This window comes from Eumetopias jubatus, unplaced genomic scaffold (genome assembly GCF_037043125.1).
Source record: "Eumetopias jubatus isolate StellerSeaLion01/CBP00866 unplaced genomic scaffold, mEumJub1_p1.0 scaffold_1, whole genome shotgun sequence".
Taxonomy (NCBI): Eukaryota; Metazoa; Chordata; class Mammalia; order Carnivora; family Otariidae; genus Eumetopias; species Eumetopias jubatus.
In genome coordinates this window covers 162,760,011-162,775,281 of record NW_028274807.1, presented here as the reverse complement: position 1 = coordinate 162,775,281, position 15,271 = coordinate 162,760,011, and the positions used below count along the sequence as shown (strand labels likewise).

The following is a 15,271-nucleotide window of genomic DNA, read 5'->3' as shown; positions in this document are numbered from 1 at the left end:
GCACTGCAAGTCATTCCGGGATATGTAGTTCCACTGCCTTGAAGAGTCACCGACCAGCGCGCGGCTTCCTGGGAAATGTAGTTGCCGGCTGACGGGGGCCGGGGTAGGGTTGGGAGGGCGCAGAAGCAGGCGCGCGGCGGGCAGGCCTAGAGGGGGCGGGTCCGCGTGGGCCTCGGAGCCGCCAGCCCTGCCTGAGAAGAGGTCACAGCGTGAGCCCGCCGCTGCCTGTGCCGCCGCCACCCCTATCGCTGCAAGGTCTGAGCGCCGGGGCTGCAGCCATGGCCTACTGCCGGCAGGAAGGTAGGCAGGGCGGGCTGCCATGGAGACCGGCCTACGAGGGCCTGCAGGGGCCAAGCGATTTTGCCACCCCCGCGGCCACGCAGGCCCCGGCGCCCCGCGACCCCACTGCAGGCGCGGGAGACTCGAGGCGCGGCCCGGGGTACCCTCTTCGGGATCCTTGGGAGGGCTGAGCGGTGGGGTCGCCACCTCCGTTTTGCGGATGAGAAAACCGAGACTGGGAGGAACGAGGCTGGTCCAAGGTCACTGTGAGACTCGAACCCGGACCTCAGAAGGACCAGCACGTGGGAGATTTCATAAACTAGGCCAAGGGGGCACGGGAAGTGCTGAGCACGCTTCCTTTGGCTCGTAATTGGGAATTTATTGTTTTTACTATCGCTCTTACCACCCACCACCCGTGTCCATTTGTACGCACCTTTCAACTGTCCCTCCTGAAAAGTTGCCACTCGGGTTAGGGGCTGTGCTGGAGTGGTAAAAGTGCCACCCACGTGGACATTTACTGAGCCCCTACCACCGTACCAGACACTGTTCAAGAGTCTTTATATGGCTTTTTTCATTGATCTCGCAGCGATTTTTAGAATTATAAGTGAGGCTCTGTTACCCACATTTTACCGAAGAGTGGACGTTAAAACACAGAGGTGACTTGGCCTAAGGCAAGTACTTGACCACTGGGTCAAGTACTTGTATCCTGGAGCTGGGGTTCAAGCTTCATCAGTCTGATCACAGAAACTGCACCTTTCAGTCTGGTGCCCCCTGGATTCCAGGGAGCTCTCTGCTAGGACCGCCCCTCCCCCGACCTTTCCAACAAAGTGCCCATCTCCTCTGCCTATCTCCTCTGCTTCATCTGTTCTCACCTCTACTGAGGAACCCAGGAGTCTCTTGGCTGGAGTCCCAGGGCCTCCCCACACACTGGCACTAACTAGCTTTTTGTCCCTGAGCTGTCACCTAACCCTTCCAGGCCCCAGTTTCCACTCTTGTAAAATGGTTTTCATTCATTCAGCAGATACTCACGGGCATCTTCTCTGTGCCTGGCAATTATGGTGGACACATGAGAATGTAAAACTACAAAGAGAGTTGGAGCTCACTCAGATTCTTTGGTGACTAGTCAGTCTGATTCCCTCAGTTTAATTCAGGGAATCCGAAGACCAGAGAAGGGGATGACCTACCCAAGGTCATACATCCGATTAGAAGAACAGCTCAATCTCAATCTAAAATATCAAGCCTTTCCCCCAGTACCTCATTCTCCTAATAGAACCACTCCTTTCCTGGGTCATAAAGCCATAATACTCACTGATGTCTCTCCTGGGTACTCTTTTTATTGATTAATAATTGTGCCATGAACAAAAGTCCTCTGCCCTCACTATTTTGTTAGTAGGTCTCTTGTTTTTAATTTTCTTTCTCTGGGTTTCTGATTTACTTCATTTAGCAAATAATTTTGAGCTTTTTCGGTATAATGAGGCTGTGCCAGATGAATAAGGGCCTCTCCTTGCCCGTGAGGATATCTAGGAATCACAGGTTCTTTGGGAAGGAAAGGCATTTTCCATTCTGCCACCCAAAACATGGATCTTCATCTTTTCCTGGGTCAAAGATCTCTCTCTTAGTTTGGGGATGAGAATTGAAAGCCCCTGCATGATCTGGCTCCAGCCTGACTTCTAACTACCCCGTCACTGTTGAGCTACACTGGTGTCTTAGTTGTTCCTTTGCCTGGTACCTCTGTGCCCCAGCTCTTCCCATGGCTGGCTCTTCATTCTGGGTTCTGAGTGAGTCACTTGCCTGAGCAAATTTACTTCAGGGGTTCCCCCCCCACCACCACCCAGATTTCAGGTTAAAAGTTTTGATATCCAAGTGTTCCACGGCGTGGACTCAGCCTCACTCCCTGGCCTTAGACCACCCACACTTTCTGTATTAGTGCCACACTAATCCTTTCTTTACTTCCCTCTTTTCTGTTGCTGTCTGCCTTCTCCAGTTCCTCAACAAACATTTATTGAACACGTGTGGTGTACCAGCCCCTGAGCAGGGGCTGGTGAGTACAGGTGACATCATCTGCTTCATGGCTTTGGGGAAGAGATGGGCTCTCCATCTGGGTTGGATCTGCTGAAGATTTTGACATGTACAGATCCCGTGCATGTTCTATTCCTCTTTCTGGGGGAAATGAGACCACTTATCCAAGGTTGTTTTGTTTTGTTTTATTTTGTTTGTAATCTACTTAATGGTAAGAATCATTCTGTCTTCCTGCTTTCTCCTGAGGTCTTCAGTTTGGTTTCTCCTTTCATTTGTTCAACAAATATTGATTACCCACCATGTTCTGGACACTGTTCTATGTTCTGGGGATACTACAATGAATGGAATAGACAAATCCTTGCCCTAGAAGAGCTCATACTTCAGTGGGGGAAACAGGGAGTAAGCAAATACATAATATGTTAGGTGAGGAAAAGTGCTTTGGAGAAAAGGCAGGCCAAGGGAGATGGGGAATGGTCGGAGAAGGCGGCATCTGAGCAGGAGGTATGAAAGCAGGGAGAGGGTGGCTGTGGGGATATCTGGAGGGTGCTCCCGGAAGTGAGGACAGCCTGGGCCCAGGCCTAGAGGTAGGTGTGCCCCCAGTGTGTCTAGCAAAGGCAACGAGGTGTGGGAATGGAGGGAGCGAGTAGTGGGAGATGGGATCTTGGCGGTGAGGGGGTGAGGGGTGCAGATCTTTCTGGCTGTATGTGAAGGTAGAGCCAACCAGATTTGATGATGGAGGTTGAGAGAAAGGAATCAAGGATGGCTGTACAGAGAGTAAAAAGGATGAATTGGGGGTGTCTTGGTATCCAACTGTTTAATCAGACTTCCTGTTCTCAGTTTTTCCCTTAAGTCCTGCTTTCGGAGTGGGCCCTGGGGCCCCTGATTCCTGGCCCTTACCGGGGTACTAGGGTGAGGATGGATTTTCTTCTAGCTGACTTCCCCTCCTTGTGACTTTGGGTTCAACTTTGTGTTAAGTCAGAAAGCACTCGCTCTCAGCTTGCCCACTTCCCAAACTATCCTGACCTCTCTAGCCTGTCGTTGTCTCTTTTTTTGGCCCTTTTATCCTTGTCATTTAATGCCTTTTAAAAAAATTACTGTCGTTCGAGTGGGATTTCAGGTGAGAGCAGAAACTCATTTCACCTCTTTTGTTTAAGCAAAGTCTCATGATTCTTGCCCTGACCATGGGAGGAAGAGAGGCTGAGCTGCCGGGGGACGAGAAGGTGCCTGAGATCACAGCTGTTCCGTGCTTATGCTCACATTTGAACCCCAGGCCTAAAACTCTGTGATACCGATGCCACTGAGCCAGACCTCCCGAAGCGGGTCTTCCGTCTCAGCCTTAGAGCTGTGCTTCTGTTCTTTCTACAGATGGTTTCTAGCCCTTAATGTTATTTGTCCATGAAACAAAAGGAGCTCCATCTGGAAACCAGGATTGGGGATGCAAAGATACATCCCTGCTTAGAAACCACAGTCAGATCACCCAGGGGATCTTCTTCCTGCAGTTTTCTGGTACGAATGTGTCCCCCCAGTTTCATAGGTTGAAATCCAAACCTCCAAGGGTGATAGTATTAGAAGGGGCCTTTGGGAGGTCCTTAGGGAATGAGGGTGGAGCTTTCATGTTTGGGATGAATGCCCTTATAAAAGAAGCCCCGGAGAGATCTCTAGCCCCTTCCACCCTGTGAGGACACAACGAGAAGGCAGCTGCTGTGACCCAGGAAGGGGCCCTCACCAGAAGGTGACCATACTGGGGCCTTGATCTTAGACTTGCAGCCTCCAGAACTGTGAGCAGTAACTTTCTGTTGTTTTTGAACTACCTCAGTGGTGGTATTTTGTTATAGCAGCCTGAATGGACAAAGACACCTATCCAGGGTAGGAAAAGTGCCACTCAGGGAGGCTTGGAATCCTTACTTTCTCTGCCAGCCAGCTCAGCGGGACTGTTCGCCCCACACTTCATTTCTGTCAGCGAAGCCTCTAAGACTTAGGTGAAGTCACCATAATCAACTAAAGGTATCGATAAACTTCAAGCTAATTTAAAATGTGTAAGTAAACATCCACCAAGTAAAATGACTGGTAGAAGAGGCAAGGAGCAGCAAGATCCAGGACTTTGCTCTCAGGCTCTTGGATCCGAAGGATGGTCCAGATGAAGCTATTTTTGCTTGTGTAATGACAGAACGTGGGTGCCGACAAGGACACCAAACCTCAGTCAAGGACCCAGAGGGGCTGCATCGTGCTTTGGTGCGAATAGCAGGCAGACGGGCCTTAGCTTCTTGTACACTTACCAGCTGTGTGGCCTTGGCCGGACAGAGGAATTGAGGAACCCAACCGTGGAGTTCACGGTCAGGGACAGGACTGCATTTCAGCACACGGAGAGAGAGCTAGTTTGACAGGCAGGAAGGAGCTGGTCACAGGACGGCCGAACCACGGGTGGACTGGAGGCCCAGTCCGCGAGCATGCCAAGGGTCGGCTGTCCTTACTGTTCGTTACCCCATGTGGGAGACCCTGTGGAGGCATGAGAAGGGTGCCTTCCCTCTGTCCCCTGAACTGTCTTCTCTGGAGGTGTTGCTCTGCTTTTAGCCCCTGTACTTTCCTCAAGCCTCTTCCGTAAATACTCCAGCTTGGTGTGGGCCCAAACCTTTTTCTTTGGTTTCTCTTAACAAGCCTGTGATGGAACTTTCCTAAGTGTAAAGGGAAAAGAACTGAGATAATCAGCGAAAATGCCAGCAGCTCCCAGAGAGCCAAACTTCAGCAGGCCCAGCCTCTGCCCCCATTGTAGCTGACTCACTGCAGGCCTCTGATGAAGGCCCTGCCCGAGGGCCAGTGGGGATGCGACCTGGAGAAGGCACTTCCCATGCCCTTCCAGATGAGGTCCCATTGTCCCACATCTCCTGGGTGAGAATGGGTAGTCAGTAGGTTTGTTGCATTTGTCCTTGCCCTTCACCGCGTGGCTACCCAGGAGCTTAGAAGAAAGCTCCTGTTCATTCACTTAGCAAACATTCTCTTGATTCTCAGCTTCTTGGGGCTTATTGTACAAAACATTTATTCCTGCTGCAAGCACACAAAGCTCTCAGGACAGTGTCTGAGTCATGCTAAGTACCCAGTGTTAGCTATTGTTTTTATTCTTGTGTGTCCTGGGGGTGGGGGTGGGGCAGTGTGGGTCTGGCTAAAGGATCTCCACAGCGTGGCCTTTGGAAACACACAGAGCTGGGTTCAAATTCCAGCCTGGTGTGGGCTCAGGTACATCCACTTCCCGTAGCCCTAGGCTTACCACCGTAGAATGGGGCTCCTGCTGGCTCCTCTCAGGGTGGTGATGGGATGGCAGGGGCTAGCTGACACGCGGGACCCAGAGAGGGGCCGGCCTCAGTCTGCCCTCCAGGAACAGCAGGGGAAACTGATGACATGCAGTGTGTGGGGTGCTGAAGACAAAGTGCTCCCAACCACAACAGGAATATCAGACAGACTGTGGTTAGCTGATGGCCACAGGTTCTAGGAAGGTGAGATGTGTGGACAGCTGTAAGGTGTAGGGGAGAGAGCCGGGAGGGTGTCGGATAGCAGAGGTGCCTGCCTTGCCCTTTCCAGCTTGTTGACTTTGAGTAACCACTCTCTCTGGGCTTGGTTTTCTATTGTGTAAAAAGCCTCGGATGACACTCATACCAGTTCAGTCAACACTGATTCCCGTTCCTGTGCCTATGCAGCCTCCCATGAGGAGCTTCTCCTCACACAGCATGCATTTGGCTCCCACCAGCCTGGAGGCTCAGGACCCTCTGGCAGCCAGGCACATACGGCCAGGGGCTCTGGCCTGATCGAGGTTCACATGAAGAGCTGGCTTCCTGATGCTGGTCCTTGCAGGGCCTCAGTCCTGACCCTAACACTCAGCCTATCATGTTTAGGTTGGGTGATTGTTCTAAAACATAACTGCAGATTGTTACAGAAGTTGATAACATCAGCACTTCATAAAAATCCGCCTCCCGCCCCGCCCAGTCATTCCACGTGTCGGGAAATCTCCCCAGGCCTTGGGGGCCATGGGGAACCTCCGTAATGTTCCCTACCACCATGACCCCTTCTTTCTGGCCACGATTTGGGGCCAAGAGGCCAGAGGGAGTCTTGATTGTGGGCACTCTCAGACCACCTGTGTGCCCAGCCTTTCAGGCAGGTGACTGGGATATTTTTGCACAGGGCATCTTCTCGGACACACTTCGGTGGCTACATCAGCCGAGTGGGCTTTGGTGGGCTGCTGGCCAGGCACCCACATCACTGCCCTCTCTTCTTGTCAGAGTTCTCAGTCTCCTCAGACTTCATCTGCATTCTGAATGCTGTGGGTAAACCCTTACAGGGCTAGAAGCAAGTCTTTTCCTGCATGCCTTTTTCCTGTCCCTTCCACCCCTTCCCTGCGCACATGCACTGGAGCCCTAGTGGAGTGGAGCGGGGTGCCCAGCGGCAGGCACTCTGAGGCCCTAGTGAGTCTTCTTCATTCCACTAGAGTTGTCTGAAGGCTGACAGCTTGCAGCTCCCTGCTGGGCCTGAGGAGGAGGGGAGACGGCGGCAGGTTGATGAGGCCTTCATAGGTTGATGGGACATAATGGGGACAGTCCGAGCACCATGGGAGTTCTGAGATGAGACTGCCCCTTTCTTGATGGGAAGAAGGAAGAATTTGTTGCACAACTCTGTTATCAGCAAATCTGGGGCTAAAGCAGCTGCATTTCATTGGATCAGGCATTTTGTCTCTTACCTTGAGGGTGCCTACGGCATCTTCTTCCTTACCCATGACCTTGGTGGAGTTTTTGTTCCAGTTGTAGGCACTCAGTACAAGTGGCTGCTAGACCACACACAGACTCAGTGAAAGAACCCAGGAAGGGCAGTTTGATGGTCACCTCGCTTTGGGGTTTTGCATAGAACAGTCTTAAAACTTGCTTTCTGTGGTTTCTTTTTTTTTTTAATTTTTTAAATTTATTTTTATTTTTTATTTTTTTATTTTTTTTTAGCTTTTTGTGGTTTCTTTGGGTTTGGGGCTGTTTGGCTGCTCTTGAGTAAAATGTTTCTTTCTCTATTCTCCAAACACTAGGGAAGGATCGAATCATATTTGTGACCAAAGAAGACCATGAAACTCCAAGCAATGCAGAGCTGGTGGCTGACGATCCCAACGATCCGTATGAGGAGCACGGTAAGTGACATGGTCCTCCCAGGGACGCACGGACCCTTCCTGGGGAAAATGTCCATAATAGTTTTCCCATTTTGTCCTGGCCAAGGTTGGGTTTTCAGGTGTCCTTCCCAGCCATGGACTGTCTCCAAGGACAGTGCTTTCTAGCCCTCATGCTGATGCACTCCCCTGGCTATTGGGCCAGAACCTAAGTTTCTCCTGAATTGAAGTCTTCTGTCTAAGTTTTACACGGACTGAGTTGGTTGGATGCTTCCCGATGATGAAGGTTTAGGCCAGGGTTGGGGGGTGGCCATGGATTCCAGCATGGCAGGCGGGCAAGGATCCTGCACAAAAAGCTCACTCGAGATTGAGGGACAATTTTCCAGTGGCAGGATCCAGCTCACCTAGTCAGAACTGTTGCATACAACTTATTAATGGTCAGTGGTCTTTTGGGCCTGGATGCCATTCCAAAGGCTCTAGACTGCTGGGCTCACTGGAACTTCCCTGGTGTGTGTAAGACTGACCAGTGTGTGTGTGCAGGATTTATAAACAGTCCGTATCGTAAACAGTACTCAGTTGACCAATCTAAAGCCATTTCTGACACCCGTGATGATGATTAGCAACCCTTCCAGTGCTGACTGGTGGTGAATGTGGTCGAAAGAGTTTGCAGCAGCAGCCCATGGAGTGTAGGCTCCCGACTGGAATTTTTCAGATGCTAATTGAAGCGTATGTTCTCAGGGAGAACGTCTTAATGCTCCAGGGGGTGAGAGTCAAGTCCAGGCTGCGTGTTGAGAGCACTCCGTTGGAAATGGTGGGAGGCACAGGTCTTCTACGAGAAAGGCAGCTATGGGAGTAATCTTGAATCAGCACTCTGGCGAAGAAAAACAAGTCGCCAGTGTTCTGCCTCTCTTGAGGTCCATATTAGTTAAGCACATTTTGTGGGGCCTACAGAACAAATCAGGCCGGATTTTGTTTGTCTTGTGGCGTTTTAAAATTGAATGTGTCTCTGCTGAGCCTGTGCATTCGCCTTCAGTTCCTGCCAGGCCTTATCATCCCTCTTGTTTTCTGTCCTACCTGCTTCTGTCATTTATAATAGATCTGCTTGGACATAGAGGTATTTGCCTTTGCAGCCCCTTATAGTGAATGATTGTACCCAGAAGCATATACAACAGAGAGCTGTGGGACCCAGGTTCTGAGCTCTCAATGGCAGAATCACTCAGCAGACTAAGTAGGCCACCAATTCATGCCAGCCGCCTGCATCCAAGCACCCCAGCTCTGTGGCTAAGATAGCATTTGTTGCGGCTTAGAGTGCCATTAGAAAGGTGGCAGGAGTAATTTTCATCCACTCAAAAAGACTGGGGAGGGCCTTAAAGATCACCGGTCTGGGGGAAAACTGGGGGTCCAGGAGGAGGTGAGGACTGGCCAAGAAAGTGGCAGGGACTAGAACTGCAGGGTTTTGATTGTTTGTTCCCAACCTGCTGCGTCTGAGCCTAATTTTAAAATGTTGACATCTGTGTGTGTTTACATTTTGTCCTTGAAATGCAAATTGGCTCCCAAAGCGCCCTCTGGGAGGAGCTACCTCATTCTAGCATGCCTTCCCCTGAGAAATAAGGAAGCATAGACTTCCTGCAGACCTGGGCTGTTATTTTAAAAAGTTGGTACTACTATTTCATTTGGAAATTGGCTGTGCAGGTTTCCTGGTCTTGAGCCTTCTGAGGGCAGCATTTGTATACAGGCCTGGTTTTATTGCACTTTGCAGATACCACGCTTTTTACAAATTGAAGGTTTGTGGCGACCGTGCTTGAAGCAAGTCTGTTGGTGCCATTTTTTCAACAGCATTTGTTCACTTCATGTCTCTCTGTCACATTTTGGTCATTCTTGCAGTATGTCAAACTTTTTTGTTATTGTATATGTTATGGTGATCTGTGATTGGTGATCTTTGATGTTACTGTTGTAACTGTTTCTCGGGTGCCATAAGCCATGTAAGATGAGGAATTTAATCGATAAATGTGTGTTCTGACTGCTCCACCGACTGGCTCTTCCTTGTCTCTCTCCCTCTCCTTGGGTCTCCCCATTCCCTGACACGACAATACTGAGATTAGGCCAGTTAGTAACCCGACAGTGGCCTCTAAGTGTTCAAGTGAAAGGGAAAGTTTGCAGCCTCTCATGCCACATCAAAAGTTAAGAAGTCATCGAGCTTAGTGAGGAAGGCCTGTCAAAAGCCAAGATGGGCTGAAAGCTAGGCCTCTTGCACCGAACAGTTAGCCAAGTTGTGAACGCAAAGGAAAAGTTCTTGAAGGAAATGAAAAGTGCTACTCCAGTGAACACACAAATGGTAAGAAAGTGTAACAACCTGAATGCTGATATGGAGAAGGCTGTAGTGGTCTGGAGAGAAGAGAACACCAGCCACAACATTCCCTTAGCCAGAGCCTAATGGGGAGCAAGGCCCTAACTCTCCGTAATTCTGAGAAGGCGGAGAGAGGTGAGCAAGCTGCAGAAGAGAAGTGTGAAGCTAGCAGAGGTGGTTCTTGAGGTGGAGGAAAGAAGCCGTCTCCATAACATAAAAGAGCAAAGGGAAGCAGCAAGTGTTGATGTAGAAGCTGCAGCACGTTACCCAGGAGATCGCGCTGAGATCGTTAATGAAGGTGGTTACACTAAACAACAGATTTTCAGTGCAGATGAAACAGCCTTCTAGTGGAAGAAGATGCCATCTAGGACTTTCAGAGATAGAAATCAATGCCTTCTTTTGAAGCTTCAAAGGACAAACTGACTTTCTTATTAGAGGCTAATGCAGCTGGTGACTTGAAGTTGAAGCCAGTGCTCACTTACCATTCCAAAAATCTTAGGGCCCTGAGGATGGGCCTGGATGACAGCACATCTATTTACAGTGTGGTTTACTGAATATTTTAAGCCCACTGTTGAGACCTACTGCTCAGAAAAGAAAGATTCCTTTCAAATTATTACTGCTCTGTGACAGTGCACCTGGTCATCCAAGAACATTGGTGGAGATGTACAAGATTGTTTTCATGCCTGCTAACACAACATCATTCTGCATTCCATGGATCAAGGAGTCACTTTGATTTCAAGTCTTGCTGTTTAAGAAATACATTTCATAAAGCTATATAGCTGTCATGGATAGTGATTCCTCTGGTGGATCTGGGCACAGTCAATTGAAAACCTTCTGGAAAGGATTTACCATTCTAGATGTCATTAAGAACATTTGTGATTCGGGGCGCCTGGGTGGCTTAGTTGGTTAAGCGACTGCCTTCGGCTCAGGTCATGATCCTGGAGTCCCTGGATCGAGTCCCGCATCGGGCTCCCTGCTCAGCAGGGAGTCTGCTTCTCCCTCTGCCCCTCCCCCCTCTCATGTGCTCTCTCTCTCTCTCTCTCTCTCATTCTCTCTCTCAAATAAATAAATAAAATCTTTAAAAAAAAACATTTGTGATTCATGGGAAGAGGTCAAAATATCACCATGAACAGGAATTTGGAAGAAGCAGATTCCAAGCCTTGTGGAGGACTTTAAGGAGTTCCAGACTTGAGGGGAGCAAGTAACTGCAGATGTGGTGGAAGTAGCAAGAGAACTAGGATTAGAAGTGGAGCCTGAAGACGTGACTGAACTGCCTCGATCTCCTGATCAAGCTTTAACTGATGGTTGCCGGGGGAGGAGTGAAACGGGTGAGAGTGATTAAGAGCACACTTACCTTGATGAGCACTGAGAAGGGTATAGAATTATATATTATACACCTGAAACTAATATAGCGCTGTATGTTAATTATATTTCAGTTAAAAAAACTTTATCAGGTGAGAAGTCGCTTCTGATTGATGAGCAAAGAACGTGGTTTCTTGAGATGGAATCTACATCTGGTGGAGATGCTGTGAAGATTGTTGAAATGACAACTAAAGAATATGACATAAAGCAGTGGCATGGTTTGAGAGGATTGATTTCAATTTGAAAGAAGTTCTGCTCGGGGTAAAATGCTATCAAACAGCATCACATGCTACAGAGAAATTATTTGTGAAAGGAAGAGTCCATTGATGCAGCAATTTCATTGTTGTCTTATTTTAAGAAATTGCTGCAACCACAACCTTCATCAGTCAGCAGCCATCAGCATCAAGGCAAGACCTTCTGCCAGCAAAAATGTATAACTCACTGAAAGCTCAGATGATGGTTAGCATTATTTAGCAATAAAGTATTTTCAATTAATATATGCATGTTGTTTTTATACATAATGCTATTCACTGAATTCACTGTGGTGCAAACATAGCTTTCATATGCACCGGGAAACAAGAAAGTAATTTGATGTGCTTTATGCGATACTAGCTTTATTGTGGTGTCTGGAACCCAACCCACAATATCTCTGAGGTGTATCTGTAGGTTTCCAGCACCATGCTGGCCTGTGTAGGGAGAGGTGGTGAGATGTGGGGGGAGACAGCTTGGGCTCTGGGAATCCTTTGGGCCCTGGCTGTAGTCCTGACTTGGACCCCACTGAACCACAAAATCTCCTGTGCAAACTGGGATTTGTAGTACGTATTGAAGAAGGTTGTCAAAAAGGATTATGTGTTTTACCACAGATAGTGTGGTACTTGAGAGTGTGCCCAGCAGCTATTGATGGTCTAGTGGTGAACTACCTGCTCGGGGTGCAGTATCCATTGACATCTCCACTGTTAGCCCATTTTACAAGTAAGGAACTGCAGTAGCAGATCTTTTGATCGTTGAAGTTTCCTGGGCTAGAATGAAGAGATGGGGTTCAGCGTAGGCCTAGGACTTTGGACACTAACTCAGAGTGCCACCGCTGGGTACTTGGTTAGAGTGAAAAATTGTATAATTTCACTGGGCATTTTAGAGTCTTACAGAGTGCTCCCGGTCCTATGAAAGACTCATGTGAGAAACTTCTGTATGAATCGTATTTCCCTGTCTGTTACAAAGCTGGAAATGAAGTCATCATCTTGAAAGCATTTTAGAAAACCAGGAAATACTATTTAGATGTGAATAAGGTTCAAAGACAAGAAAATGTAAAATTCAAAAGTAAGGGGGCCTATAGAATATTGCAACTGAATGTCAGTCTGTAGTTGCACTCCTCCCTGAAACACACATGCTGTTTAGCCGTTGGGTTAGTATGGTTAACATCCCTCTAGGTTTTCTCACCGTTACAAGACTAGAACCACACCATCTGGTGTGCCACTAGCTTTTTCCTTATACAACATGTCTTGGATATCTTCCCGTCAGTGCAGAAGGCTCAGCCTCCTCTTTACCAGTCCTCACACTGAGCTGAGCTTCTGAGAGCAGTTGCAGAGCCAGAGGGGCTTGAGGGGGCAAGGTGCCTTTTTTGGAGGCAGAGTGTGGTCTGGTCCTGATCATTTGAATGGGAGCAGAGCAGAGAGCGAAAGGAGATCAATACCTCAGCTCCTTAAAGTGTTGGGGCGTTGAAAAAGCTTCTTGCTAACCAACCCAATGATGGTTTCTTCTTTGGATTAAATGGTTTCCAGTATTTAGCTCTTGGAGCACACAGCCAGAGCCATGGGAGGTGGCTGAAAATATAGATCAGGGTAGAAAGTTGGCATTGGTGGCTTCTCTCCAGCCAAGCCAAGGGACGCTGTGTTTGCACAGGCATTTGAACCCAATCCAAATTGAGAGGTAGGCAAGGGCCTACCAGGCAGCAGTTCTGTACCTCCCAAGTATCTTTCAAGGACTGGACTTGGTTTTGCTTTTTCAGAAACCTTCGAGATTCTGTCTCACATTTTCCTTGCCCATTTTCCCGTTCTAGGATTGATCCTGCCAAATGGAGACATTAACTGGAACTGCCCGTGCCTTGGGGGAATGGCCAGTGGCCCCTGTGGGGAACAGTTCAAGTCAGCCTTTTCCTGCTTCCACTATAGCACAGAGGATGTCAAGGGGTCAGACTGTGTAGACCAGTTCCGGGCCATGCAGGAATGCATGCAGAAATATCCCGACCTCTATCCCCAGGAGGATGAGGAAGAGGAAGAGGAAGAGAAGAAGCCAGCAGAACGTTTAGAAGAGGCAGCTGCCACTGAGGCCACTGCAACCAAAGAAGAGGAGGGGTCAAGCTAATAAAGGCCACAAGGCACTGGGCTCCAGTCCTTCTGCTTCAGAGTGATATGAACCTTTTGCAAAATGCCTTTTGGTCATTCTCCGAGAAAGTGTTCCTCTGTTCTGTGCACTATAATGTACAAAATAACTTATTTTGATGATCAGGGATCTTGGTCCTTTGAATACACACTGGAAAAGATGTATGTGTGTCTCACATAAACCTATCAGCAAATGTAGCTGTTACTTTTGAATTCTCTTCTCAGATTACCCTGAATTTTGCCACTTTGAAATAATGTGCTGACTATGCTCAGCAACCACCAATCATTATTTGGGACTGTCTTGTGAGTGAGCTGATTTATTCTGATTGATTATATCCCTTTTAGATTTTTATACCCCTTTGGGAAATGAAATAGAAACAAAAACAGCTTTCTTTCAAAATGCTGGAGTGGGGCCATTCCTAACACAAGAAGCCAGCTGATCAGATACTTATTTCTCAAGAACTATCTTGACCTTGAGTATATGAGGAAGGTACTATATTTCATTTCTGATGCATTTGGTTTCCATTTTTACGTTGAGCTCCAGGTTTTCTGTGTTTGGAAATTGGAGCTTTAGACCCTCTAATTCAAAATCCCTTTCCGAGTGAAGAGAAAGGCTGGTTTTGCTGTTCTCGTTATTCCAAAAGCCCTGGTTTGGGGCCTGTGTTCACACTGGCTCTGTGTCAGCCCGTTTAGATGCAATGTTCTTGAGAGGTGGGGACCTAATTGTTACCAAAGTAGCAGCCAAGAGAAGAAATGGTGTGAATTAAGTAGTCAATTAAAGGAAAATGTGATTTTTACCTGATGTTGAGTGTGTCCTGTGTTTTTACTAATTACAAATATTTTTGATATAAGGAAATAGAAATATGAAAAATTCCCTAAAATTCCTCCTTGAAGATACTGGTAAGCTGGTTTGAGTCTTAAAATTTTCTGTTGAATTCCTAGCAAGCCAGTTGTTTTTGTCAATGAGCAGATCCTTCATACAGATACCACAGTTAATTTGTGAGGCTGGGAAGGCTCTTCCCATCTTGAAGATAAGGAACTGCAGCCCTCACAGGTTAAGTAACTAGCCCAAAGCAACTGCAAGACAAATTTCAGGCCAGGGTGTAGTAATACCTCGTTTGTCCCTGGTGTATTATCTATTCCCATGTAAAAAATTACCTTAAAACTTAGCAGCTTGAAACAAACATTTATTATTTCACAGTTTCTGTTGGTCAGGGGTCTGGGCACAGCTTACCTGGGTCCATGGCTCGGAGTCTCATGAGGCTGTGTTGGAGGTGTCGGCCAGGGTTGTGATCATCTCAAAGCTTGACAGGCCTCCCAAAATCACTCAGGTAGTTTGGGGCAAGATCCAGTTCCTTGTGGGTGCTTGGGCTGAGGGCCTCAGTTCCTCACTGCCTATCTGCCAGAATCCTCCCTCAGTTCCTGGTCACATAGGCCTCTGCTTAGGGCAGCTCATAACATGGCAGGCGGCTTCTGTGAGAGCAAGTGAGAGAGCAAGATGGAAGCTCTCAGAAGAGCTTCTGTGACTCAGAATCACAGTGATTTGCACCAGCTACCTACACACAGTGTTTTCTGTGTTTTGTTATTTTGCGATGCAGGCCAGTGCAGCATATCAGCCAGGCTTCTTAGCAGAACATTGTTCTGTTCATTTTTGTTCTCAGTAAGTTCTATGATCATACAGATTTTAACTTAACATTTTGGTAAGCCATAAATGTTATTAAAATAACATTTTAATAGCCCAAACTATTAGGAAGT

General features: G+C 47.9%; 1 protein-coding gene across 1 annotated transcript; it reads left to right on the top strand.

Annotated features, from left to right (window-relative positions):
• Nucleotides 1-108: 108 nt before the first annotated feature.
• On the top strand, nucleotides 109-14,318 carry CHCHD4 (coiled-coil-helix-coiled-coil-helix domain containing 4). The gene is made up of 3 exons (XM_028101546.2): nucleotides 109-300; nucleotides 7,355-7,453; nucleotides 13,195-14,318. The coding sequence occupies exons 1-3, from the start codon at nucleotides 279-281 to the stop codon at nucleotides 13,497-13,499; spliced, it is 426 nt and encodes a 141-aa protein (XP_027957347.1). The 5' UTR covers nucleotides 109-278; the 3' UTR covers nucleotides 13,500-14,318.
• The last annotated feature ends 953 nt before the right edge of the window (nucleotides 14,319-15,271 follow it).